At 35.0% G+C, this 26,589-nt stretch overlaps 2 protein-coding genes and 1 non-coding gene across 3 annotated transcripts; 2 read left to right on the top strand and 1 right to left on the bottom strand.

Annotated features, from left to right (window-relative positions):
• Positions 1-11,186: 11,186 nt before the first annotated feature.
• Trnas-uga lies at positions 11,187-11,268 on the bottom strand. Its single transcript has one exon. It is a non-coding gene; the product is annotated as a tRNA-Ser (tRNA).
• A 5,195-nt stretch (positions 11,269-16,463) lies between these two features.
• Positions 16,464-22,178, top strand: LOC106099224 (tetra-peptide repeat homeobox protein 1-like). Its single transcript, XM_013277689.1, has 2 exons — positions 16,464-16,683; positions 21,208-22,178. Exons 1-2 carry the CDS (start codon positions 16,500-16,502, stop codon positions 21,942-21,944), a joined length of 921 nt encoding a protein of 306 aa, XP_013133143.1. The 5' UTR covers positions 16,464-16,499; the 3' UTR covers positions 21,945-22,178.
• Positions 22,179-23,641: 1,463 nt separating this feature from the next.
• On the top strand, positions 23,642-24,495 carry LOC106099375. Its single transcript, XM_013277908.1, has one exon. The coding sequence runs from the start codon at positions 23,680-23,682 to the stop codon at positions 24,388-24,390; it is 711 nt and encodes a 236-aa protein (XP_013133362.1). The 5' UTR covers positions 23,642-23,679; the 3' UTR covers positions 24,391-24,495.
• Positions 24,496-26,589: the final 2,094 nt, after the last annotated feature.

Raw genomic sequence — 26,589 nt, 5'->3', positions numbered from 1 at the left:
CTCGATACATCACGTATGAAGCCCGTGTGATCCATTGTCAACGTGTGGACATCAATAATACTGTCAAATGAAAATACAAGATAAAACAACTATAGTAATCAAACGAAATTTAAGGAGTTAGGGCGTTTTTTGCTATTTACTGGTGAATTTCACTGTTTTGTATTGTCAAAAAATACATATACTTCATAAATTGTCCTAATATTATTTTGTGACACTTTCTTTAGAGAATTGTGTGTAATTCAGCAGACAATTTAATTACCGTCCTAACAAGCTTGATATATTAACAAATGAAGACTTCGATTCAATTAAGTGAACGAATTGCGAAAATTAGCGATAGAACTGTATGAGTCAGCAAAGATTACAAACAAGAATACGGGATGTGCGAATTCGGCGAATCACATCTCTATCCGGTCAGTTAATAGCTGCCGTTAAGCCTCTTTCATACGCAGGTGCTACAGTGACGCAGAGCATTTGGGTAGAACAGTACTTGCATTAAAGATAAAACAGTATTGTTTCAACAGTAGGGGTGATTTTTAACAATATCCGTACTGCACTATCGATTACTCTACGTTACTGTTATGCCTTAGTGTGTATCAGGAATTAGTGCTAGCGGGGGTCCTGTCATTATCACAATAAATTGACATTGACAGTAAGTAGTGACCAATAAAGACGTCATTATCCAAACCTACATTTATTTTTCTTAATTACTTCGTAATTTTCTTTAAAATCCAAATAAAACGCAATCACTGAAAACCTCTGCTATAATTATAGGTGTCCTGGGTTGTTGCTGCAATGCGCGTTAGGGATTGTCACTTAACCCCAACTTTTGCAACAGTCGCAACTTAACGCGTCCCTAAGCAGTACTTGATTTGTTGTTGCTACCGTTCCTTACATATTTAATGAACAACGCAATGCGGAAATAATAACAAATATTTTGTTTTAAAACGCAAATGTGTAAATTCGTTTAAGAGATCAAGTCCTAATAAATCTATCCACAGAGAAATTATGTAATTAAAATGATTAGATTTACCAGAAATAAATAGAGCAATTTATAAAAAAAAAAACATTTAAAATACATTCAAATCATGCCAATTATTAGTTAACTAGCTGTTCCCGATTTCGATTTCATTAGCATAAAATTATTTTACTGTTTACATGTGTCAAATTGTCAATTGCAAATGTCAAAATGACATGACATGGCAAAACTTGGCAAGCTTGCTTCCTTGATGTTGGTAGCAACTTATGGTCTCTTTCCCACATTAGGGTTTTTATCCAAAACATTTACCCCCTAAGTTTAACAGCGTGAAAATATACAGCCTAAAGCGTGACGTAAGTGTAGGGCTTTTTATTAAAAAAAGAATTACTCAAAAATATGCTGTAATTGCTGACATCTTAGGCAACAAAGAAGTGTGTGTTTACGCTTTATTATATTAGAAAAGATGTTAACCCATGTTATATTCTAGTACATAAACTGGGTAAAATTGTGATTTAATATTAGCAAGATGTTTCATACATCTTCACAACGTATATCAAATTCACTTCAGTCGCTAATTAATAACTTCCAAACATTGGCTTCTGAGGGTTTATTACGAATATTTGCGTGACATTTGCGAGAACATTCATAACATTATCGACTAGCTTTGTATATAATTTGTTAGTGAACATACGCCCGGTGCGCTGTAAAAATATAATACCATACGTATTTTGTCACTGACGTTACGAAATCGTTCTCATGAAAATTCGTGATAGGACCTCAGTGAAGCTGTAGGAAAGTAAAGGTACTGAGTTAAATCACCCCGTATGCAATGTTTGTGAAATGAAGAAGGTAAATACAAAGAGATCGATGTATAAATCATTTCAAGGAGTGAGTCTTTTGTTTTACGGCAGCATTGTCATCTCCATTACTTAGTTCTTATACAAATAAAACGTGATAATTCACGATAAAATCGTACGATTGGGGATTAAAATAGAAATAATCTGGATGAAAAAACAACTTTTCTTAAATTATAGTTAAAAAGTTTAAAAAAAAATCTACGAATTTCTACACGTTCCAACCTTCTTCCTTCCTACTTTCCTTCTACGAAACTTGTAACCTAACTGTATCTCGACTTTAACTGTTGCTTCAACTCACAATATGCGTATATGCTTACAAATAGGTTAATAATAAACGGGTAAGAAACTCCTTGAGCCGTAATTTCAATCTGACTCTGCCACAAGCGGCGTAATAGTTCGCAATATAATACAATTACAAGCAGATCTTGTTAGTTCACAACGTTCTCTATTAATGTTTAAATGTATGTTATTCGAATAAATAATTTTCATTTACTTAGTAAAATGACAATTAGAAATTATTGAGATTAGAAAACGAGCACTGAAGAAGTTCTGCACGTCATAATATTCAACAAAGCCGATTCCCGCTGTCTGTTTGTCACTATAAAATAAAAATAGCAAGTATTCATTGGACCAAAACAATTTTGTACAATATCGGTAGGACTCTTTCTTCTGAACTAGTAATACCTATGTTTCAAGAGGCAGAGCCATCTGTTAATTACTATCTTCTACTTTTTAAAGTAAATTGTTACTAAAGTTGAAAGATACACTTTTGTTAAGAGCAGTTTGGTGTGATTTTGCGCGTGTGTGCGTGTGCATGTGTGTCGTATATAAATGTAAGCAGGGGCGAGTTTTTGTAAAGGTATTTGTGTCATGTATTTATTAAACGTAATTTAGGTAAAATTAATATAAATTAATAAATAAAACTCACAATTAATTGAACTCAGGTTGCTTTAAGGGCTGTGATATACTCGCTGCAGTAAGGAGGCGCAGCGCTTTCGCATGATGGCTTTGAACCCATCCGTACGAGCGTCCGTATAATTTTATCTTTTTTAACTTAAAAAAACTGCCATATCAAACAAACAATAGATCAACAAAAACCTACGTAAATTATAGTATAATGTATGTGTAGAGAGTTCGCAGTGTTCGCATTAAGAATCTTATGCAGTTCTGAATAATATAACAATTAAGCGTGTCATAATTGCTGCAACATTCAGCAACGTGTCTGTATGTAGCTGCACTGCGAGACGAATATGCTGCAGCTGTAACTCTAATTAGATTTGTAAGCGCACTCACACGTTCCGTATTTTTTAAACTCAGACGTGCAAATATGATTTTATGCGGCCAGTTTCCTGCATTTTTAAAACAACCTACATTTATTCGGATTTAATTTTTTTCAATTCTCACTAACTGGTAACATTTTACAGTTTTTTTTATTTAATACGATGATATTGTTCACTAACGACTGAATTTTAAACCGATATTTAAATATATAGCACCGTCTTTAATAAGACTACGCTTAACTTAACTACAAAATTAATTAAATCCTTGACTTAGTTATCGGCTTACAAAGTGAAGTAACTATTTAAGATTTGTAGCCTAGTTAATTAGTTTAACTAATTAGTTAAACACAATACGCTTGTAGCCTAAACGGCTGAACGGATCTCAAATTTGGCATAGACGTAGAGGATAGTCTGGGGGAACACATAGTTAACTTTTTTTTTCATATCCAACGTCTTTGAACGCACCAGTCTTAAAGCCATAATCTTTATGTTTGCTTTACACTTCGTATTTCATAGGAAACGTTTATATTTGAAATTGTTTCCATTAGCGTAAAACTCATCTAAAAGTTATTAACATATACAACTAAATTTCCAAAGCCCACTCCGACTTTAGAGGTCATTATGAAATTGGGAACAAACTCGGAATTAGTTTGTTCGAGGCTTTTGTAAACTATCTCTTGAAAGATATTAATCTAATTGATAATAGAATAACGTGGAATACCTCTAGTAATATTATTATTACTAGGTTATATTTGGTGGCATCACATATGTGAAACGTCGCGTTCCGGAACGGTCTATCTTCGGTTTTCCCAAGTAGTACTACTTAGATTCTTTTAAGAAGCGAGCGTTACATTCTCAAAGTTTTGTGATGCATCTACACTTTTTCTGGTTGCATTTGTCCAGGGGCGTGTGATCTAATAGGTGTTCCCGTATTGTATATTTAAAACATACAATTAGTGAAAACAAACCATGGTGTTAAGTCATTTTTATTGTCTTGAAATGGACTTGAAAATGTCGGGAAAGAAATAAAATTTGTTTGAATTACATTTTTAATTTTTAAAATTTACATTGTATAGCAATACATAAAAATACAATTACAATATAGGGAATACTTGTTTATGGACATTTAAACTAAGTTCAGTGTACAAGATGGACATATGGTCTACTTAAGGTTACATATTCAAGGAGCTAAGTTGTGTTGGAAGGAGGTGTACAGAGTCGTATATGTAACAACGATCAATAATTTCCTTTTTCACTTGAATCCACAGTTACGTTGACCCTCCAGATCTCAGCGTCCCAGTAGTCGACCTCGGCAAAGTTTGAATGGTGTTACTAATATATTCATTACAGTCTGCTGCCACTTCGCTACCGAACGCTCCCTTGTACTTAAACTTAATAACTAAATCGTCGGATTCCAAAAACCAAAAACCATCGTACGGTTTTATAATCTGTGGCAACGTTCTAACATCTCTGAAACTGATGCCACTCTCTTGCTCAGCGTTGACATAGATGACGCGGTGTTTGATTTTGATGGTGAAATCTTCTTCGTTGAAATTTGGTAGGTTGTACCTCAAATAGTAGCCATCGGCTTGGTATATATCACGGATCTGGTTGATGGTTTGAATGTTGCAATTGTGGTGACACTCCTCGTCCGCGGAGATGAGGAAGCGCGCAGTTTTGTCGAACACTCTTTCGAATTGGCGATTGTTGTAGCGCTCGAGACGTTCCTTCAGTTTGCAAGAGTGGTTGTCGTGGCAAGTGGCTCCACCGCTGCTGATGCCGATACAGAGGAACAGAGCTATGTAGCGATACATCTCGTGACTACTAATTAACTGCGAACATGCGTGTGATATAGCGACCTCCTTACTTGTATAGATATACATATAAAAATGTTGGTTTGAAAATTTGTCGCGTCCTACAAGGAGTGTAGAAAAAACTTCTTTTAAGATAGAAAACTTCAACGTAATATCGTGCCGGTGAAAGTAAACATCGCGATACAACCAGCACATATTTGCGAAGAAATTTAAAGACATTTGTGAAGTCATTCCGCAGTAGGCTATAGTGGTTGACTATGGCCAGGACACCCTAATGTAGAGTAGGCTCCAAACTTCTCAGCGATGTTATGTAGTGAGCTGATGATGATATCATTTTGCATGACTTAATATGGAAACGGAATTAGAATCCGTCTAAAACCACGGGCAAAAACTAGTGTAAGTTACTGATAATGTAATGTAGTTGTTGGACGATTGTAAGGTCATAGCGTTAAGAGATAAAATTGTTATTAATTTGGAATTCCCGTGAAGTAAGATAACTTGTCATAAAACTTGTCACAATATTATGGATGTGGTAAACTTAACAATATTTACTTCACATTACTGAACCTTTGTCCTTGTTATTGTTGTACATGAACTAAAAAATGTAACCGCAGAAATTAGAGTAAGAAGTCTGTCCTTAGTACATAATCTTCAAACCGATTTGTATACTCGTACTAATAGGGCTGTACTTAGATGACGGATGATAAGAATTATTTGTATCTATATCTCAAATACAACTTATCTAGATAAGTCACATAACTGAACATGATAAATACTAGCTTTCACCCGCGGCTCTGTCTTCGTGGAATAAAAAAAAAACAAATTGGCTATGCCAAATTTCATCGAGATCTGTTTTTTTTTATAACATAAAATGGCAAACGATTAAGCGGCCACCTGAATCCGCCAAAATGGCGAAGCGACCCCTGCCCATAGACATCTGCAATTGCAGATGCGTCGCCTACCCTTATCCGACTGAGGAGGAGACGCACATAATGAGGATATTTCCTCTTCCTATGCATCTCCTCCATCGTCAAATCTACTTCCCCTTCCCATCCTCTCATAAGAAAAGGGTGGTAAAGAGAAAGGGACTTAAATTAGGCCTCTGGCACCACACTCATCAGATGAAACACGGCATTGGTTCCATTTCACGCCTGTCTTCTGTGTGGTCGTGGTATTACACCGGGCGTGCCGGCCCATTCGTGCTAAGATGTTAAAGCTGGCACTACCACTGTTATATCTAATAAAATTAATCTGTTGAGCCTTTTAGGCTACAAACTATAGCAACACCCATACATCGATATAAACTTTCAAATTTAAAATATTACTATGAAAATGATTTATTATTATTATACGCACAAGCCCGTGCTGCATGGCGTTTCATCAGTCTCTTATAAATGTCGTAAAGTAATAATAATAACAGGACTTTAAAGGCGTTTAAGAAACATTTAAATCGTAAATTTTATCTTCATTCGAAGTTACATTATAAGAGAGATTCCAAGTTTCGAAGTAACGGCGGCTTATCATCAAAATAACCGCGTTGGATTTACGAGTATCACTAAGGTTTTACAACAGATCTATATCGAAGTATGATGATAAATCTAATTCGGATACTATTTAGAACTCAGTGAAAAATTTAAAAGTTAAAAATGACCTTATAGTTAACTTATTCATGTATTATAGGCAAATTTACTCTACCATTTTCAGTAAGTAATAATAGCCGAAGGGGACGTACTTTAAAAATTAAATCCTAATTTAATTTTTAAAAACATGATTCTGATTACATAGCCAAGTACAAGCATTTTTTTTATAATATAAGGTAGCAAAAGTGCAAGCGACCACCTGAATCCGAAATGGAAAACGACCGCTGCCCATAGACATCTGCAATTGCAGATGCGTTGCCTACTCTTAATTGACGGAGGAGGAGACTCACATAAAGAGTACATTTCCCCTTCCGATGCATCTCCTCCACCGTTAAATCGACTTTTCCTTCTTATATTTTCCTCTATATTACGTGTGACATATTCATTAATATAACTTGAGATACTATTAATACAGTCAAACGGTATATAATGTTATTATTTCCCAATTTATACTGGCATAATATAAACCTTCCAAACGCAGTGCTTTACGACACATTCAAAGCTTTTTAACTGCCGATATCGAATTACTGCGCTGCTACATTTTATTAATTTTATGCAATGATTTTAACAGCAACGAGGATGGTTATGAATACATAAACAGTGTTGTTTTAATTTAATTATAATAAATTATAATCAGTTTTAATGCTGGTTGCTAAAGTCTCCATTTCTTTTCCATTATAGTGATTAGTGTTCGATTAAACTGTCAAAGGAGTTAAACTCAAGTTGTTGTAGTCGGGAAACGCATTTCATGATATTATCGAACCAAAAACACTAACAAATGGTTAAATGTAGATAACCTAACCTGCAATAAGTCATTGTACATTAACTGTTTGTTTAAAATCATCAAAAAAACTGTTACAAAATCCAAATAAAAGTGAAATAAATATAAAAGAGCTAAGAATAAGCTTACTTTCTGTATGAAAATTTTTTACTATAATCACAAATTTAAATCACTGAGTTTTAGTGGTCTTAGGAGGTATTTTTTTCTAAATTACCGTCCCATTTTTGTTTCTTCGTCAGCCCGTTCTGTAATAATTCACGAATTAGTGTAATATCCCAGTATCAATAATTATTGCGTAACAAAAAGCAAGCGTTAATACCCAAGAAATACCTAATCTCAAATTTAGTTAACCTTTTTCGTTATCATTTAACATTACTTAAGGTTCAAACACATTAAAATTGTGAGTACCGTAATCCTTATTACACAAAATAAAGTTAAAAAACAGAATCAGACATAAAAGTTATTTAAATTTAGAGAAACCAACGATTTGTCGCCATTTTCTAATTCTGGTCTAATTCTAATTGATTTTATTATCTATGACAAGTCTTTTTCCCCAACGCCTTTTAATAATTTTTAAATGACTAAAGAACATACGTAATGCGAAATCTATGTATCTATTTTTAAGTAAACTAGCTTTCGCCCGCGACGCCGTCCGCATGGAAATAGTAAAGACAAAAGTGAGCAGCCTATGTGTTCTTCCAGACTATCCTCTACATCTATACGAGATTTTATCAAAATCTGTTCACCCGTCTACAAACTCTAACAATCATCCATCCATCCATCCATCTCAACTTTCGTATTAATAATATTAGTAAGAAGTAAGATTACGCACGAGAATGAATTTGCAATTGCAGGTGAATTTAATTTAGAGAAGAAATGTATAAAGATATTATCAAATGTTTTGTTTCCTTTTATTCATTATGACCGAATTTATGTCAACGGACGACCGCTAGTATTTAGTAATGCTTCGCCTTAATAGAATTCCGTTTAAGACCGTTATTATCAACACGTCACACGAATTATTACAACAAAGTGCCTGTATAAATACTAGAAGAATTTTATTTTTGGCAATCGAAGAAGCACAGTAGAAAAATGTATTCAGTATTCGCTTTTATTTTGCTGATCAGTTCTGCCATCGGACACAGTTCCTTATTGTCCTATGGTAATGAAGATTACTTTGCCTACGTCTCACTGATTCGTAATGTTGCATATTCTGACTCGCAAGTAAGACATAGCTGCTCCAAGTACAACTGCAGAACGACTGTCACAAGCGCTGACGGATATTACGTACTCAAATACTACCTTGACAATATCGTAGAAGATAGTATTAATATCGAGATTACCAACAGAGTTATATACATTGATGTCACTTTGGAAAATGGTAGAGTGTACAGGAATTTGAAGATTCTACCAGAACACGTACTAGTGGAAGGTGCTGTATGGAAAATCATCGATGGGCACCTTCACGTAGTAATGGGAAACAAACTAAAGGCTCGTAAAGAGATTGATCTGGCATGTGAGAATGATTATCCAACGATTAGGGTACAAAAGGCACCTATTTCTCCTGAAGATTTGTAAAATATTGATGTGATTGAAGATTACGAGCAATGCACGCTAAGAAATAGTATAGTTTTAATAGATTGTGTTTTTTTTTAATATTAGGTGGCAAATTGGCAAGCGGCCACCTGAATCCACCGAAATGAAAGCGACCGCTGCCCATAAATATCCGCAATTGCAGATGCGTTTCCTATCCTTAATTGACGGAGGAGGAGATGCACATAAAGAGGACATTCCCCCTTCATATGCGTCTTCTCCACCGTCAAATCCACTTTTACTTTTCATCGTGTCCTCTCGAGAAAAGGATGGAAAGGAAAGGGACTAAAATTAAGCTTTTAATTTAAAATGCAAGATCTTTAAAATGTAATTAGGTGTAGGTTTTGGACATTGCCCTTAATGTATAAAAACATTTTATGTATAAATTTGTAACAACAGTATTGTCATCTATCCATATTATATTTCTCCGTTTGTAAATAAATAAAAGTTGTAAGAAAATAAATGCTGCTTCTGTATGTTTTTGTATTTGTCTATACTATTATAATAAAGCGTAAACACACACTTCTTTGTTGCCTAAGATGTCAGTAATAACAGCATATTTTTGAATAAATCTTTATTTAGTAAAAAACCCTACACTTACGTCACGCTTTAGGCTATATATTTTAACGCCATTAAACTTAGGGGGTAAATATTTTGGATAAAAACCTTAATGTGGGCAAGAGACGATAAGTTGCTGCCAACATCAAGGAAGCAGGATTGCTAAGGTTTGTAATGTCATGTCATTTTGACATTTGCTATTGATAATTTCACAAATATAAAAAATAAAATAAAACTGTCATGATTTCATGCGGATGAAGCCGCACGGGAACAGCTAGTTGTTACTAAAAAAAATCTCGAAATAGAATATCTAAGGATTGTACAAAACACAACATTTGCGTTCTTTACGCAGATGTTAACATGGTCCATGCGTTACGGGAAGTATTTTCCCATACTTGGGTTCCGGCGTGGGCTGTACATAGTATCCATTGACTTACCCCTGGTGTCGGGATTGATAAACTATATTCCAAACATGCACAAAAGAGTTTACTATATTCATGATACATGCGAACATGTTCGTGTCCATTGTGTCGTCACACCATTAGGGGGAGACTTGTCACAAATAAATGACAATGTAACTTGTAGGGAGTCAAAAAGGTGCATGCGGTTAGACCGTGTGCGCCCTCCTGCGATTCGGCCCGTATGACCTGAGGGTCGGTGGGGCCATGGTTGGTGGTGGGCTGACCATTCCTGATATCTGCATTTTAAGTTTAGTGTTGATATAGGCAACGTGTTAAGGTAAATCATAGATTATGCGTAAGGTTTCCATTTCCTCGAAGTACACTGGAATTCTCCAGAAACTTTTAAAAAAATAACCTACATTGTAAACTAAAGGAAAACGTTATTTCATGTAGAGTACTTTTGAGCTCGGCTTAACCATATTAAACATTAGTTGAGCCATAGTTAGAAGTGTAATATGAGTATATTGCGAACTGTTGACAAATTAAAGCATTTAACAGTCGAAGTTATGTTTGTAATCTCTTGAGTGTACTTACAAGCTCCGTGGAGTCACGTTTAGCAAATTTGTTCTAACAGGCTCTTGATGTACAATCGGAGAAACTGGCGGTGTACAACCTAAAAACTACAATCTTTTGAACAATTTAAAATAAGACGCGGAACAATAACCAATACAATGCAGCTTATAAATAAATACATATGTGCGTAAAAAATCGGTTAGTGATACACGGATAGTTCCTTTCTCGTCTTGATGAATTTGTTGCAGGCAACAAGGCAATTTTCCCTAAAGTGGAACACTGCGGTTTTCCGCGACTGTACTTTTAATACTATCATATATTATCTTACTTCTTAGTAATATTATAATTGTTAAAGTTTGTATATTTAGATGGATGTTTATTAAAAGGTATTCTTAAACGGCTAAACGGATCTTCATAGATTTAGGCATAGATGTACAGCATTGTCTGAAAGAATACATATGCTACGCACGCACCGCTCGGACCGAGTCGCTGGCTACAGCTAGTTTGACATAAAAATGAATAGCAGAATAAATGTTAATAATGGCAACAACATATTCATTTCTTCACGTAAGAAATTATACAATTTAACGTATTCATTTCATTACATTAAAAAAAAAACAATAAAAGTACAACTAACCAGTTAAAGTAAGAAAGGATCGTGGTAAAGCACTAGTTACTTTAATTAATAAAAATATATTAATAAAAAAAACTGTCGCTGAGGACAGGATTCGAACCTGCGCGGGTAGAACCCATTGGATTTCAAGTCCAACTCCTTAACCACTCGGACACCTCAGCTATATGAACAACGATGAATTTTGGTGAGGGTTTTGATTTAAGAAATAAAAGGTGCGCATACGCCGGTGAATGACCTTGTTTACAATAAACGAACAAAATGTATTTGTTCAGTTGTCGTTTTAACTGTTAATTTCACAGCACAAAACTCCTATAGTGGACTTGAGAATTGAAATTCTAAAAAAAACTGAAAACTCCAAGTACGAATCCCACTCGCGTAATTTTTTCATTTTTTGGTCTTTTTTTCGATGTTTTTGAGTATAACAACTTATTAAATTTAGTAGATACCTTTTGCGTTTCATATATTTTCAATGACCACGGAAGATCAGTACATGTGCTGAGTGGCTTTAAATAAATAAATAGAAAAATTCTTTTGCATCCTCTAAAGCGTTCAACACAAAATCATACTAATTTTATAACACGGAAGTTTAGATGGATGGATGTTTGTTAGAGTGCGTAGCCTAAACTGCTGAACGGATTTCGATGAAATTCGGTATAGATGTAGAGGATAGTCTGGAAGAACACATAGACTACTCTCTTTTGTTTTTTGTAACTCCACGCGGACGGAGTCGAGGGCGAAAGCTAGTTATTAAATAAATACTTCACAGTGAATGGTAATGGAGGTTATTGTGGTGCTCTTCACATGATGGAGAAGGACAGGGAATAGTATTTTTATAGAAATAATATCAAATCCCAGCAAATCCAAATAAATGAGATCCAACGTTTTCGCCTAAATGTTTTTCCATCTCAATAATGTTTAGCTTTATGCCAATTACGCGAACATGATTCTTCGCTTAGCTCTAAGTGGATTACTTTGGTAAAAACATGTTCAGCGTGTTTTTACAAACGTACCGATATTCACATAATTTTTAAACAAGAATATCAGTACTTAAATTATAATTACTAGTTTCATTAAATAAAAAATACATAGTTAAGTATGAAGCTTATGTGTTTCCCAGACTATGCTCTACCACATATCGAGATCCGTTCAATAGTTTAGACGGCAAACTCTAACAAACATCGAAATTATGACATTTGTAATATTAATGTAGTTAATACATAATTTGAGTTTAATTTCGAAAGTCAAATCTGTCTATGAAATTGCATAAAATATTTGATTTAATATATGTTTTTTGAATGTAACATTAAAAATTTATATTTTTTTATCGTCAACGTGAATTGCATGAATGTTTAAATGTTAGTTCCACGAACGTTGGAAAAGTTTTACATTTTACGGATTTAATTAATTTACCCAATGAATAAATCGTTACGAGTGAAGTTAACTGTGACAAGCTTTGAAACTTTGCTACGTTACCTTGGTTATTTTGAAAAATAATTTATTTAATAGTTACACCAATTGTTTTTTTTTACGATTCTTAATTTGGTTCATGTTTAATATATTTTTTGCTTTTGTTTTTCAAAGAAAGCCGTTTTAATATATTCACAAAAAGATTTTAAATTAAATTCCATTATCTATAAACAGAATTAAAAATAATACTAAAAAAGTAAAAAAAATATTTAGTCGCGGATGATAACATTTCATCTGACTTATTTTTTTGTTACGATTTTTTACACTTTAATATTGTTCATAAGAGAAATTTCTTCTACATTGTTATGTTGGCATCTTATTTCAGATATTTCATTAAGGCGGTCCTTTTCACAGAATATCAAATTCGAATTTGTAATAGATTTCCGCGTACCTGTCGTCCTTTGACCTAAAACAACACACGACCTTCGTAGTAAACGTGACAAGAATGCTGTATGATGTAATTTGGAAATGAGGAAATAATAAAAAATAAAAAGTAATGGGAGAATTTACAAATCTCAGACGATAGTCATTTGCTTTATAATTGTGAGCTGCTTGTGTCACAGTCAACTATTTGCTAGACAATGGAAAGCTTAGGATAAGCCTCAAGGCTTGCCTTACGCCGCGTAATTCGTTATACGAACGTAAAAACCTCCACCACCCTAAATTATGCAACCGTCATAAACCATGCGAAAATAAAATAACTCGTCACAGGCGTAAGGCATAAGAGGTAGAACATAGTCCAAGTTTTTATGTCGACACAAACGTAATTTTGACTTGACTATTTCCAAAAGATTTCAATATGTGACTTGCACCATTTCATGACACTCTATTACCGCATGACTCGCTAAGGTCAGGGTATAATGGTTCTTAAAACGCTTCATAGCGCGCAAATACAGGATGTAAACGCTTGTAACTTGCAGCATGTCGTCAGCACGTACAGTATTTCACATCGTACGTTATTAGTTTTTCTGTTTGCCGCTCGCCGTCTGAGATTTATGTCGAATAACTTCTTCACTTCGGAGTTTGTTATAAGTTAAGGTCGTTTTATGACTCGGTACTTCTGGTTTAATCTTGAGAAACTTCTTAAATATTTAAAATATTTTTTAAATAATTTTCTTAAAGAAGTTGTAAGAATGAACTAGTTACTTCAGAAAAATAAAGACAAACATTAACATAGTTTATGGCAATTAGTAAAAGGAAATAGTATTCATTGCTTTGATTTTTTTATTCGTGTTATAACACAATTACTTGTTAGTCTCTAACACATGTGTGTGTCGCAGCACTAATAACTTGAATCTGTTATGTTTAGTTACAGCCAAGTTTACAGAAATTTTTTTCAGGCACGTCTAGATCGGCTTAGCTTTTTGATCATGTCACCTTTCACGCAATCCATCCATCTCTTTCTAGATCTAACTATAGGTTGTGTGAACTAAAATATTCTTTGTTATTTTTGCATCATTACCTTTATTAAGAATTTAGCTTTAAGCTTTTATATACATGCTGTTTTAACATTTTTCTATCACATTTATTGTATTACATTTCAGTGGAATCCAATTATCAAAATTCTTTTGTCAGAAATCCCGGGGTTCATTTGAATATAGACAAGCATTCAACAAAAGCATTCCGATCTGGTTTCTGACAATGTCACGTAGATATAAATTAACGTTGAAAATATTTGCTTTATAAATATTTTATTAGCTATGACAATACGTAGGGGCTTTTGATTGAATTTGTTGAAGTTAAATCAATTTTGTTTTTAAATGTTTTCATTAAAGGGACAATGTTTGTGATTTACAATTAATCAACATCAATGGTTTTAGGTTGGTACCATTTGTATTTCAGTGTTATTTTTTAATTTACTTTTATATAAGAGAATGGGGCAAACGAGCGGTGGGAACACAGAGGTAGTCTCCGACGCCCATGGACGTTCGCAACACCAGAAGAACTGTAGATACGTTGCCATTCTTTGAGGAAATAGTAGGCTCGCTTTTTAAAGGACCCTAAGTCGTACTGGTTTGGAAATACTGCCGAGGACAGACGGTTCCACAACGCGGCTGTGCGAGGCAGAAAGTTCCGCGTAAACCGCCGGCTGTGGAATGCCAGCCATCGTCATATGTTATATTCTTCTATAGACTTCTATTTCAGTGCGGTGATTTATTACGAGGTTCTGGCATATTGACATATAATTTTCATAGCTTAGAAACGTGTACAGATGTGTAAAGTTTTGGCTAACATCTGAAAGGGATGGTAATATGTTATCAGTTCAATTTTAAAGTACATTAAAACAAGCACCTGTAAAATAACGAACGATTCTCGATGAAGATAAAATTGTAAATTTGAACAGAGCTGCGGGATTACCAGCGATCGCTTTTATATTCTCGTAAAATTGCAAAATCCGATGTCGTTAAAACAGAATAATTCAACAATTTTGTAAATATAACATTCTTCTATCTCGTTATCATTTTATTACATACAAACATAACAGACTTGTAAAGATTTGATTTTGATAGTTTTGTATAGAATAAATAGAATTATAAACAAGCATTAATAATTCTATTAACGATCTTTTTAAAATTAAGAGCAATCTTGTATAATAATACGATTCACATACTTCGCTATCGAGGACAGAGATGCCCTTAGCCATGCTGACCCAATGCTGAACAACAAATTGGTGAACGGTGGAGATTTAACAAAAGCTTGCAGATTACAGACAATCGCTTAACCCGTGAGCCAGCGTAGATGTGATCGTAGATGGGGACATCCCCAATGTATGTACATTGATTTTGAGTATTACCAAGCTATAAGAAAGTCGTACTTACATGTTGCATCATATTAGAGTCTATTTTTAGAACTCTCGTCTCAGTTTTTAACTTTATCAAAGGCTAAAGAGTTGATAGTACCAAAACCTTTCTATACGTGTGTTGTTTGGGACTATCTATGTCAAATTTCATTGAGATCCATTTAGCAGTTTAGGCTACAAATAGAAACTCTAACAAACATCCATGCATACATTAAACTTTGGCATTTGTGAGATTTCTATGATTAGTAAGTTCAAAAAGAAATTATGAGCTACCAAAACAAATTTATACTTACTAATATGAATAAGAAAGGTTTGTTTTTGTACGTTACTCAAAAACTATTTTTGATAACTGATTTATCAGTTCATGATTACAAAGTAACATACTCCATACTTTTATTCCATTTTTTAATTCTGAATTAATAAAGTCACCGTTAAAAGCTAGTCTGGTTATAAAGAATTGGTGTAGGATATTTTAAGAATATAATAATAATAATAATATAGCCTTTAATTCTGAAATTAGATTAAATATAGTGACTAAGAATATAATGGACTGTCAAAGTACTAATAATAAATTGATTATAGTACTTGTGAATAATGCGTGTTTCCCGTCAAATAACCCATCGGCTCTGGTTATCGGCATTACAGTCAAAGATTAGTTAATACTTTAACTGCGGTACCGTAAATGTTTGCTCGTATTAGATTTCTTTGTTCAACTCATAAACTTGATCTTTGGACTTGGGTTATTACTACGACTATTACGAACTATCGCAAACTTCGTAAGCGCGGAATTATAAAATTGTCGTCTATAACATTCCCCGTGCATCAGCTATCATCCTGTCAATGTCCCGCCAAAATTAGTGCAGCCGTTCCGGAGATAGCCGTCGGTCGGCATTTTCACAACGAGGAATTAAAAAAAAGCAGCCTATAATGTGTGAAACTCAAAACGTTGAAGTTATTGTTTAATGCGAGAAAAATATTTTTTTCTTCTGCGGCAGTGGAAGTGTTAGTTACCGATAAGACTGTATATGTATATGCCAGATGTTCAATTTTGCTCGACGATCCCGTTTATAAGAGCTGTGCTGATTTGCTAACAATCATTACTTGCAAGAAAATCGTTCTCACAAAATGTATCGTTTGTTGGCGTTTTTACTTTTGTACAATTTTGCTGTAGGCGACTTTCATTGTGACTTTGGTAATGATGATGATAGTGATTGTGACACAGACTCAGGATCGCACGTGCTAAATGATGAACCACTTCATGGCCTCGACTTTAAACCCACTCCTTTCTCAGGCCCCGGTCCTTTCCCAGGTCCCGGTTCTTTCCCAGGCCCCGAGCCTTCCCCAGGCCCCGAGCCTTCCCCAGGCCCCGATCCTTTCTCAGAAATCGGTCCATTCCAAGGCTCCGATTTTTTCTCAGGCCCCGGTCCTTTCCCAGGTCCCGGTTCTTTTCCAGGCCCCGAGCCTTTCCCAGGCCCCGATCCTTTCTCAGGCCCCGATCCTTTCTCAGTCCTCCCTCCTTTCCCAAGCCCCAGATTTCACCCAGGCTCCGCTGTTTTCTTAGGCCTCAGGCCTTTCCCTGGCTCCGGACCTTTCTCAGGACCATTCCCTGACTCTTGTCCTGAATATGGACCTGATGATAACCGTCCAGGAGAAAGCGACTTCGACAAGTTGGCTCGTTATGTGATCTCTGCCGACAAGCAGGTGTACAACAGTTGCAAGCAGAGCTCCTACAACCGGGTGCGCGTGCTGGCCGGCGTGTACTTGTACTCTCTCGAGTACAATCTGCAGGAGTTCGCGGAGAGCGGCATCAAGATACAGATAAAACACCGCGTTATCTCGGTAACTGCGGAGGCGCAGGGCGTGGTCACCTTCAAGGACTTGAGAATCATCCCGAAAATTGTGAATGCAATTACTGCGACCTGGTACTACGACCAAGGTACTCTAACGGTTTTAATGAATTACAAAAATCTCCAGAAAACCGAAGTCGCTTTGGATTGTACATGTAATATTAATGAATCTGTTATCGATGTCGCCAAATACGACTAATTCTGAGGACGATCTGAGAATGACACATTAAATTGTACAGCAAAAACTGCTTTGAAAAGTTTGAATTTATTCATGAAAAAAAAAATAGTCGAATGCCATTGTTAAAAATCTTAACTTGTATTTTAGCTACTTATGTGTACTTTTTTGACCAGTCATTTTCAAATTAAAACGGTTACTCCTTGATCATGTGATATTTCATTATCATAACATGTATTAAAACATTGTTTCTCCTTCAGCAAAAAGTATTTTAAAAATTCATTTACATAATTTAGTTAGTTTTAATATTATTAAGTGGTTATTAATTAAAACCTTTCATGTTCAATTTCTTGTTTTTTTATTTCATTTATTACTTTCCTACACATACTTTCCTTTCCTATACACTTTGTTGAACATTGTGTAGAAATATTAAAAAAATTGTAATTATTTCAAAATGTGAAAAGGTCTAACCTATATGAAACATACTACTACTATACAACGACTATAAAAACTATACTCTTACTAAGACCGGCAACGCATCTGTAGTTCCTACGATATTGCGGAAACCTATAGAAGAAAGATACTGTTGCTATTACAACGTATTATATTTTACATTAATACTAGCCGTTACCCACTACTTCTTCCGTATGAAATTACATATTAAAGTGCCACTTCAGGTCGTTTATATAGTTTTAATGGATTGTGTTTTTTTTTAAATATAAGGTGGCAAATGAGCAAGCGGCCACCTGAATCCACCGAAATGGAAAGCGACCGCTGCCCATAAATATCCGCAATTGCAGATGCGCTTCCTATCCTTAATTGACGGAGGAGGAGATGCACATAAAGAGGACATTCCCCCTTCATATGCGTCTTCTCCACCGTCAAATCCACGTTTACTTTCCATCCTGTCCTCTTGAGAAAAGGTTGGAAAGGAAAGGGACTAAAATTAAGCTTTTAATTTAAAATGCAAAATCTTTAAAATGTAATTAGATGTAGGTTTTGGACATTGCCCTTAATGTATAAAAACATTTTATGTATAAATTTGTAACAACAGTATTGTCATCAATCCATATTATATTTCTCCGTTTGTAAATAAATAAAAGTTGTAAGAAAATAAATGCTGCTTCTGTATGTTTTTGTATATCCCCAAAGTATGTACATTGATTTTGTGTATTACCAAGCTATAAGAAAGTCGTACTTACATGTTGCATCATATTAGAGTCTATTTTTGACCGACTTCCCAAAAGAAGGAGGTATTCAATTCGACGATATGTTTTTTTTTTATTTTTTTTTATGTGTGTTACGGCATAACTCCGCCGCTAGTGGACCGATTTTGATAATTCTTTTTTTTTTTGGAGTCTAAGACTACGACGTAGTTAAATAGTTCAGCTCAAAATCGCGCGACGAAATTTCGGGTCATTTTTGCTTTCTTTGCTTACGTAGCCTAAACTATAAGACTTACATAAAAATGATGTATGGAAGAATTGTAGCCCTTTAAATTTGCTAAATAAAAGTCAGCAATAGCATATATCTATCTATTAAGGTTGTCGCTCAATAACCACTTTTTCATTAAAATATCGCTCGAAATCTACACCTCACTTTCAACGCTATTACTCGTGTTCGGTATGAATCCTTCTCCAAATAAATGTGTCTGTCATCAAGAGAATTTAATGTAGATTATAAATGCCGTTGAAACTGTGTAATTCCGATTAATAGTTTAGGAGATATCATAAACAGCAAATTACGAGTCGCAGAAAAAAATACCAACTTGGAACAAAGTTTGCTTTCTTGGCTTACATAGCCTAAACTATAAGATCTACATAAAAATGACATATGAAAGAATTGTAGTTCATTTAATAAGCTATATTAAAGTCCGCGATAGCGTATATCTATCTCTTAAGGTTGTCGCACAATAATCGTTCGTTTCGCGAAAACCGTCAAATAAATGCAATCGACTTCATTTAAAACGCTTTTATTCTTATTTGGTATGAAGGATTCATATCCAAATAAATATGTTATCTCGATAGAGTATTAAATGTAGATCATATATGCCTTTTACAGTATGTAATTCTGACCAAGATTCTAGAAGTTATCAAAATATTAAAACTCACGGGCAACAGCGGCGCGCGGCCGCACAGAATTATGAGTAAATGATCGCAACGATGTATTAGTTCTTTACTAATTTCTTAGATAACCGATTTAGATAAGTCATTCTTTGTTTGAAAGCTAGTGATTATCATACTACGTTGTTTAGATTCACTAAAAATAGAGAAATAAACAAACTTTTTAATAAAAAAACAAAACCGTCTTCCAAACAAAATACACTAAAAACAAAATATTCTCAAAAAAAACAGTACACTAAAAAGTAACAAAACAATTCCTTGAAAATAGTAAACCTACCTTATTGTAACTGTTATATCTATATTGTAAAATTGTTATAACTTTGAAGTCGGTGTCAGTCAATGTAGATTCATTACTTAATCGTTACTATACTTTTAATTGTCAATTGTTAGGGTAAAAATGTGGAAACCCTTACGTAGAAATATCACTGCATACCTTGACTGACACAGATATCAAAGTAATAATAATTGTACAATATAGATATAACAGTTACAATAAGGTAGGTTTACTATTTTCAAGGAACTATTTCATTACTTTTTAGTGTACTGTTTTTTTTGAGAATATTTTGTTTTTAGTGTATTTTGTTTGGAAGTCGGTTTTGTTTTTTTTTAGAGCATTTAATTTCATTTTTTATATGTTTATGAAACGTTTAAAACGAAATTATGCACTACCAAAACAAATTTATACTTACTAATATGAAGAAGAAAGATTTGTTTTTGTACGTTACTCAAAAAGTATTTCTGATAACTGATTTATCTGTGTTGAAATAATTATAATGTAGAAGAAAAAACGATGTTACTCCAATTTAATATTTATTTTATTTGTGTAAAAAAAAAACATAGTCATCCTTGACAAAAACATTATGACAGAATATTTTTGATTAAAAAAACACAGAAATTTCAAGGAGTATTTCAACAATCTGTTCATGATTACTAAGTAACATACTCCTTGTTTTTACTCCATTTTTAATTCTGAATTGATAAATTCACCGTTAAAAGCTAGTCTGGTTCTAAAGAAGTGGTGTAGGATATGTTAAGAATATAATGGACTGTCAAAGTACTAACATTAAATTGATAGTACTTGTGAATAATACGTGTTTCCCGTCAAAAAACCCAACGGCTCTGGTTATCGGCGGTACAGTCAAAGATCAGTTAATACTTTAACTGCGGTACGGTAAATGTTTGCTCGTATTAGATTTCTTTGTTCAACTCATAAACTCTTGATCTTTGGACTTGGGGTTATTATATTATTTACAAACTGTCGCAAACTTCGTTAGCGCGGAATTATAAAATTTGTCGTCTATAACATTCCCGCGTGCATCACCTACCATTTCCCTATGTGTCAATTCAGTTGAAGTTATTGTTTAATGAGAGATTTTTTTTCTGCGGCAGCAGTGGAAGTGTTATTTACTGATAAGACTGTATACGTAAATAACAGATGTTATGTTTTGCTCGACAACCCCATTTATAAGAGCTGTACTGATTTACTAACAATCATTTCTTGCAAGAAAATCGTTCTCACAAAATGTATCGTTTATTGGCGTTTTTACTTTTGTCCAACTTTGTTGTAGGCCATTTTCATTATGACTTTAGTAATGAGGATGACACTGATTGTGACTCGGACTCAGGATCGCACGAGCTGAATGATGGACCATTTCATGGCCTCGACTTTGGACCCGGTCCTTTCCCAGGCCCCGGTCCTTTCTCAGGCCCCGGTCCTTTCCCAGGCCCCGGTCCTTTCTCAGGCCCCGGTCCTTTCTCAGGCCCCGGTCCTTTCCCAGGCCCCGGTCCTTTTCCAGGCCCCGGACCTTTGCCAGGCCCTGGACCTTTCTCTGGTCCCGGACCTTTCCATGGACCCGGACCTTTCCCTGGCCCTGGACCTTTCCCTGGCCCCGGACCTTTCCCTGGCCCCGGACCTTTCCCTGGTCCTGGATCTTTCCCTGGCCCCGTGCCTTTCCCTGGGTCTTGTCCTGACCATGGTCCTGATGATAACCGTCCAGAAGAAAGCGACTTTGACAAGCTGGCTCGTTATGTGATCTCTGCCGACAGGCAGGTATACTACAGTTGTAAGCAGAGCTCCTACAGCCGGGTGCGCGTGCTGGCCGGAGTGGACTCGTACTCTCTCAAGTACAATCTGCAGGAGTTCGCGGAGAGCGGCATCAAGGTACAGATAAAACACCGCGTTATCTCGATAACTGCGGAGGCGCAGGGCGTGGCCACCTTCAAGGACTTGAGAATCATCCCGGAAATTGTGAATGCAAATACTGCGACCTGGTTCTACGAGCAAGGTACTCTAACTGTTTTAATGAATTACAAAAATCCCCTGAAAACCGAAGTCGCTTTGGATTGTACAAGTAATATTAATGAATCTGTTATCGATGTCGCCAAATCGACGAATTCTGAGGACGATCTGAGAATGACACATTAAATTGTGCAGCAAAAACTTCTTTGAAAAGTTTGAATTTATTCATGAAAAAAAAAATAGTCTCAAATGCCATTGTTAAATGTCTTAATTTGTACTTTAAAATAACACTTAGCTACTTATGTGTACTTTTTTGACCAGTCATTTTTAAATTAAAACGGTTACTCCTTGATCATGTGATATTTCATTATCATAACATGTATTAAAACATTGTTTCTCTTGCAGCAAAAAGTATTTTAAAAATTCATTGACATAATTTAGTTAGTTTTAATATTATTAAGTGGTTATTAATTAAAACCTTTCATCTTCAATTTCTTGTTTTTTATTTCATTTATTACTTTCCTACACACACTTTCCTTTCCTATACACTTTGTTGAACATTGTGTAGAAATATTAAAAAAATTGTAATTATTTCAAAATGTGAAAAGGTCTAAACTATATGAAACTTACTACTATAAAAACTATACACAGACCGGCAACGCATCTGTAGTTCCTACGATATTGAGGAAACCTATAGAAGAAAAATACTGTTGCTCGTTCAACCTATTATTATATTCTACATTAACACTAGCCGTTACCCACTACTTCCTCCGTATGAAATTACATATTAAAATCCAGGTCCAGGCTCCAGGTCGTTTATGTATGAACGAGTTAGCAGTGGAAGTCCACGCTTGCATACATACAAGTCGAAAACAATACATATTATGTCACTAGTTTCCGCCCGAAACTTCTGTTGTATTGTTGTGTTAAGGCGGATATACTAATTTTCACAATCTTTGTGTTTTGTCTATCAGTTTTCAATGATAAAACAGAGATTAAAATAAAAAGTAACTAACTTAGAGATTATTTAAAACTAGTTTTTGGCCGTGACTCCGTCCGCGCGCAACCTATACTATTATAATAAAGCGTAAACACACACTTCATTTCTGCCTAAGATTGACGTCTTATTTTTGAATAATTATTTTTTTAATAAAAAGCCCTACACTTACGTCACGCTTTAGGCAATATGTTTTCATGCCATTAAACTTAGGAGCAAATGATTTGGGTAAAAACCCTAATGTGGGAAAGAGACCATAAGTTGCTGCCAACATCAAGGAAGCAAAATTGCCATAGTAGGGTAATTGGTACTTTGACATTTGAAATTAAGAATTTGACAAATACAAGCAATAAAATAATGTTTTTATAATTCCACGCGGATGAAGCCGCACGGGAAAAGCTAGTTAAAAATAAACTTAGTAAGTAGCCTATGTGTTCTTCCAGGATTTGTTCTAGATCTATGCCAAATTTCATCGAGATCCGTTTAGCCGTTATGGCTACAAACCTTAAAAAACATTCGTTCAAAATTTGGCTTTAATAATTCCAGTAAGAAAGAGGTAAGATTCACAAGTTCAAATATTTAAATAATTGGTATTTTCTGTTGGGCTGACCTATTTACCGACCGGTGGACCCATGTTTTTCGCATTTGGCTGATCGAATTCATACATTCAACAGACCTAATAGGAAAAAAAAATCTCAATGGGTCGATCGCTTAGTGGCGATCACCTCAAAAGAAGACATACTGCGTTGAAACAGTATATGTTTTACTTCAAAAAACCCATTCACCTTAGTATCAGTGCCGGTTAAAGGTCAGTTAAGTCCCTGATAAGTCTACATAAACACACATTGAAACGCTCGACAATCTTCTTTATAAGCGTTGTACTAGTTCGCTAATAATCAATTTATGTGAAGTCGTTCAGACGAAATGTATCGTTTGTTTGCTTTTTTGCTTTTGTTAAATATGGCTTTTGGCCATTTTCATCATGACTTTGACTTTCATCATGGGGATGACGACGATTGTGATTCTGATGACTCGGGTCCGGATTCAGGTGAATTCCCTAATGGACACGGACCTCATCATTGGCCCGGACCTCACCATGGGCCTGGACCTCACCATGGGCCTGGACCTCACCATTGGCCTGGACCTCACCATGAGCCCGGACATCAACATGGTCCCGGATGGGGACACCCGTGGCATGAGCATCGTCAGGAAAGTGACTTCGACAAGCTGGCTCGTCATGTGATCTCTGCCGACAAGCAGGTGTACGACAGTTGCAAGCAGAGCTCCTACAGCCGGGTGCGCGTGCTGGCCGGAGTGGACTTGTACTCTCTCAAGTACAATCTGCAGGAGTTCGCGGAGAGCGGCATCAAGGTGCAGATAAAACACCGCGTCATCTCGGTAACTGCAGAGGCGCAGGGTGTGGCCACCTTCAAGGACTTGAGAATCATCCCGGAAATTGTGAATGCAACTACCGCGACCTGGTTCTACGAGCAAGGTACTCTAACTGTTTTAATGAATTACAAAAATCCCCTGAAAACCGAAGTCGCTTTGGGTTGTACAAGTAATATCAATGAATCTGTTATCGATGTCGCCAAATCGACGAATTCTGAGGACAATCTGAGAATTTCATCTTAAATTTTACACAAAAAACAGCTTCGAAACATTTATTCGTGAAAAATGTGTGGTTGAATGTTTTAATTTGTATTTTGAAATAAAAAAATCTACTTGTATACTCTTTCATTGTATAGTTATTGATAAAACAAAGAAAAGTGGTCTTTGTTCATTGTGATTTGTGATTATTGCCTTTTACTATCACAACTTGTATTAAAACATTTGATGTGCCAGTTTGAAGATAATGACAAATATAGATTTTTACAAGTGTTTCTACGGTGCAAGTAGCGTTTACATATTTGTGTAAATATTCCGCCCTTCTGTACTCATATGTGAAGATGACTTGTACGTTGGTCACGTGCAATAAATCAGGGCAGCGTAGCGCAGCCGGCGCGCCTGTTGCCACGCAACAGTTGTTCTGCGTACGTGATTAGCTTGCAGCGACGAACACATAGGTGGTATAACATACTAGCTTATAGCTAGAATCCGTCTTCGTGGAATTTAAATTTTGTATCGCGCCTGATTCTCTTTACCTAGATAAATAAAATACAAATTATCCATCAAAAATTGCATTAACAAACAGATTAGAACTGACAGATTTAGTAAGTGAAATATGCACAAATGCAAATTCATAATTGTCTGCACAAGAGTGATTATCACGAATTTGAAGATATGTTGACAATAAAAAAGGGGCGTCCTCATTTATCTGCAATCTGTTTTAAAATTTTAACCGAGTTCTTTGAACAATTACGCCACAGAATTGTCCACTAACTGCTGTAACTGATTTATGTCCCTTTTTCACGGTTAACAAAGACTTTTTATCCAGTTTTACTCTAAAAGGATCGGAAATGTCGGTAAATTTTAAATAGTGCATTTATAATATGCAAAAACTCGAATTTTCAACGTGATACAAATCAAATACAAACCTGCATAGCCCGATAACTTAAATTAATAATTATGGCCTGAGTTATTCAGTTATAAAGAAGCTATTTATTCGTGAACGAATCTTTGAAATCGGCCCAGAAGTTTTTGACTTTTCTCAAGACATACAGAAAAACATGTCTATTTGTGATAGATCCAAACAATTGCAGTACCGGTGAGAACCGGCCTAGATATCAAAGTTGAATGTAAATTTAAACAGTAGTTTGGAAAATCACTTAAGATCCGCTCGGTAAGTTAATTACCAATTTTAGAACATTAACATTGCCATGCTTGCTTAGTTGGGAAATTGTTGGCTTTTATCAGCATGATAAGATAATAAAAGCTAACACTTCAAGTAGAGTCCAGTAATCATGTTGTTCGAAGAAACGGCGAGATTATCCTGAGTACATGCTAATATAAAGAGAAGATGTTCTGAAGTATAAAAAAAAATATATTCAGATAAATGAATTATTAAAATATGCTACAGTAATAAATTAAAAAGGCACATAGTTAGCAATCATAAATAAAAAGCCGGAGTAAAAGCAAAAACTCTATTCCAATAATGTTGGCCGATATCCAATGCTCATTTCTCTCCACAAAGCCTTTATAGGTTAAATAAGTATATATTTATACTAGAATTGAATTTATTCACGTCGTTTATTTTACATTTTCAATAAGAAATTTGTTTCGAAATTGTATCATTATAAAACTATCGAATTTATAAAACATCGTAGTTAAGAATTATGTTAAGAAGAAAATTAATACCGAGCTGTAGAATTGGCACAACACTAGAGTGTTGGCATAAACGTCACATCTCTAACTGACAGCTGTCAATGTCATTAGAAGAATAGATGTTATGCGCGCATTCCTGGCGATCACTCTAGTTCAGTGTTTAAATTAATATCGATAGTAACAATTGTATTAAATGTTTTAAAAATAATAAAAGCAACGAATTATGTTAATTGTCATCGAATAGGAAAATAATTTTCTTCCTCAATTACATTTACTTGAATAACTCAATTATATTATTGATAAAAGAGTTGGTTTTTCAACTCTGCAGAAACGTCGATTATTTCTTTCGCTGATGGCGTTTGCAATTTTTTTCGTTTGACGTTTCAGATATCAGCGTAAACCAGACCACATTAATACGTGACCATTCCTTAGCATTTTGTATCGATAAATTATTCATTTCTTTTACAAATGATTTCAATAAAAATACAATGATTGCGAGAAAAGACATCTTGTAGAATCCCAGGCATAACTGTTTTCATGTCCAAACTATAATCATCAATCACTATTCTA

The sequence above is a fragment of the Papilio polytes genome, unplaced genomic scaffold (assembly GCF_000836215.1).
Source record: "Papilio polytes unplaced genomic scaffold, Ppol_1.0 DF824135.1, whole genome shotgun sequence".
NCBI classification, from domain to species: Eukaryota; Metazoa; Arthropoda; class Insecta; order Lepidoptera; family Papilionidae; genus Papilio; species Papilio polytes.
This window is presented reverse-complemented; position numbering and strand designations above follow the sequence as displayed.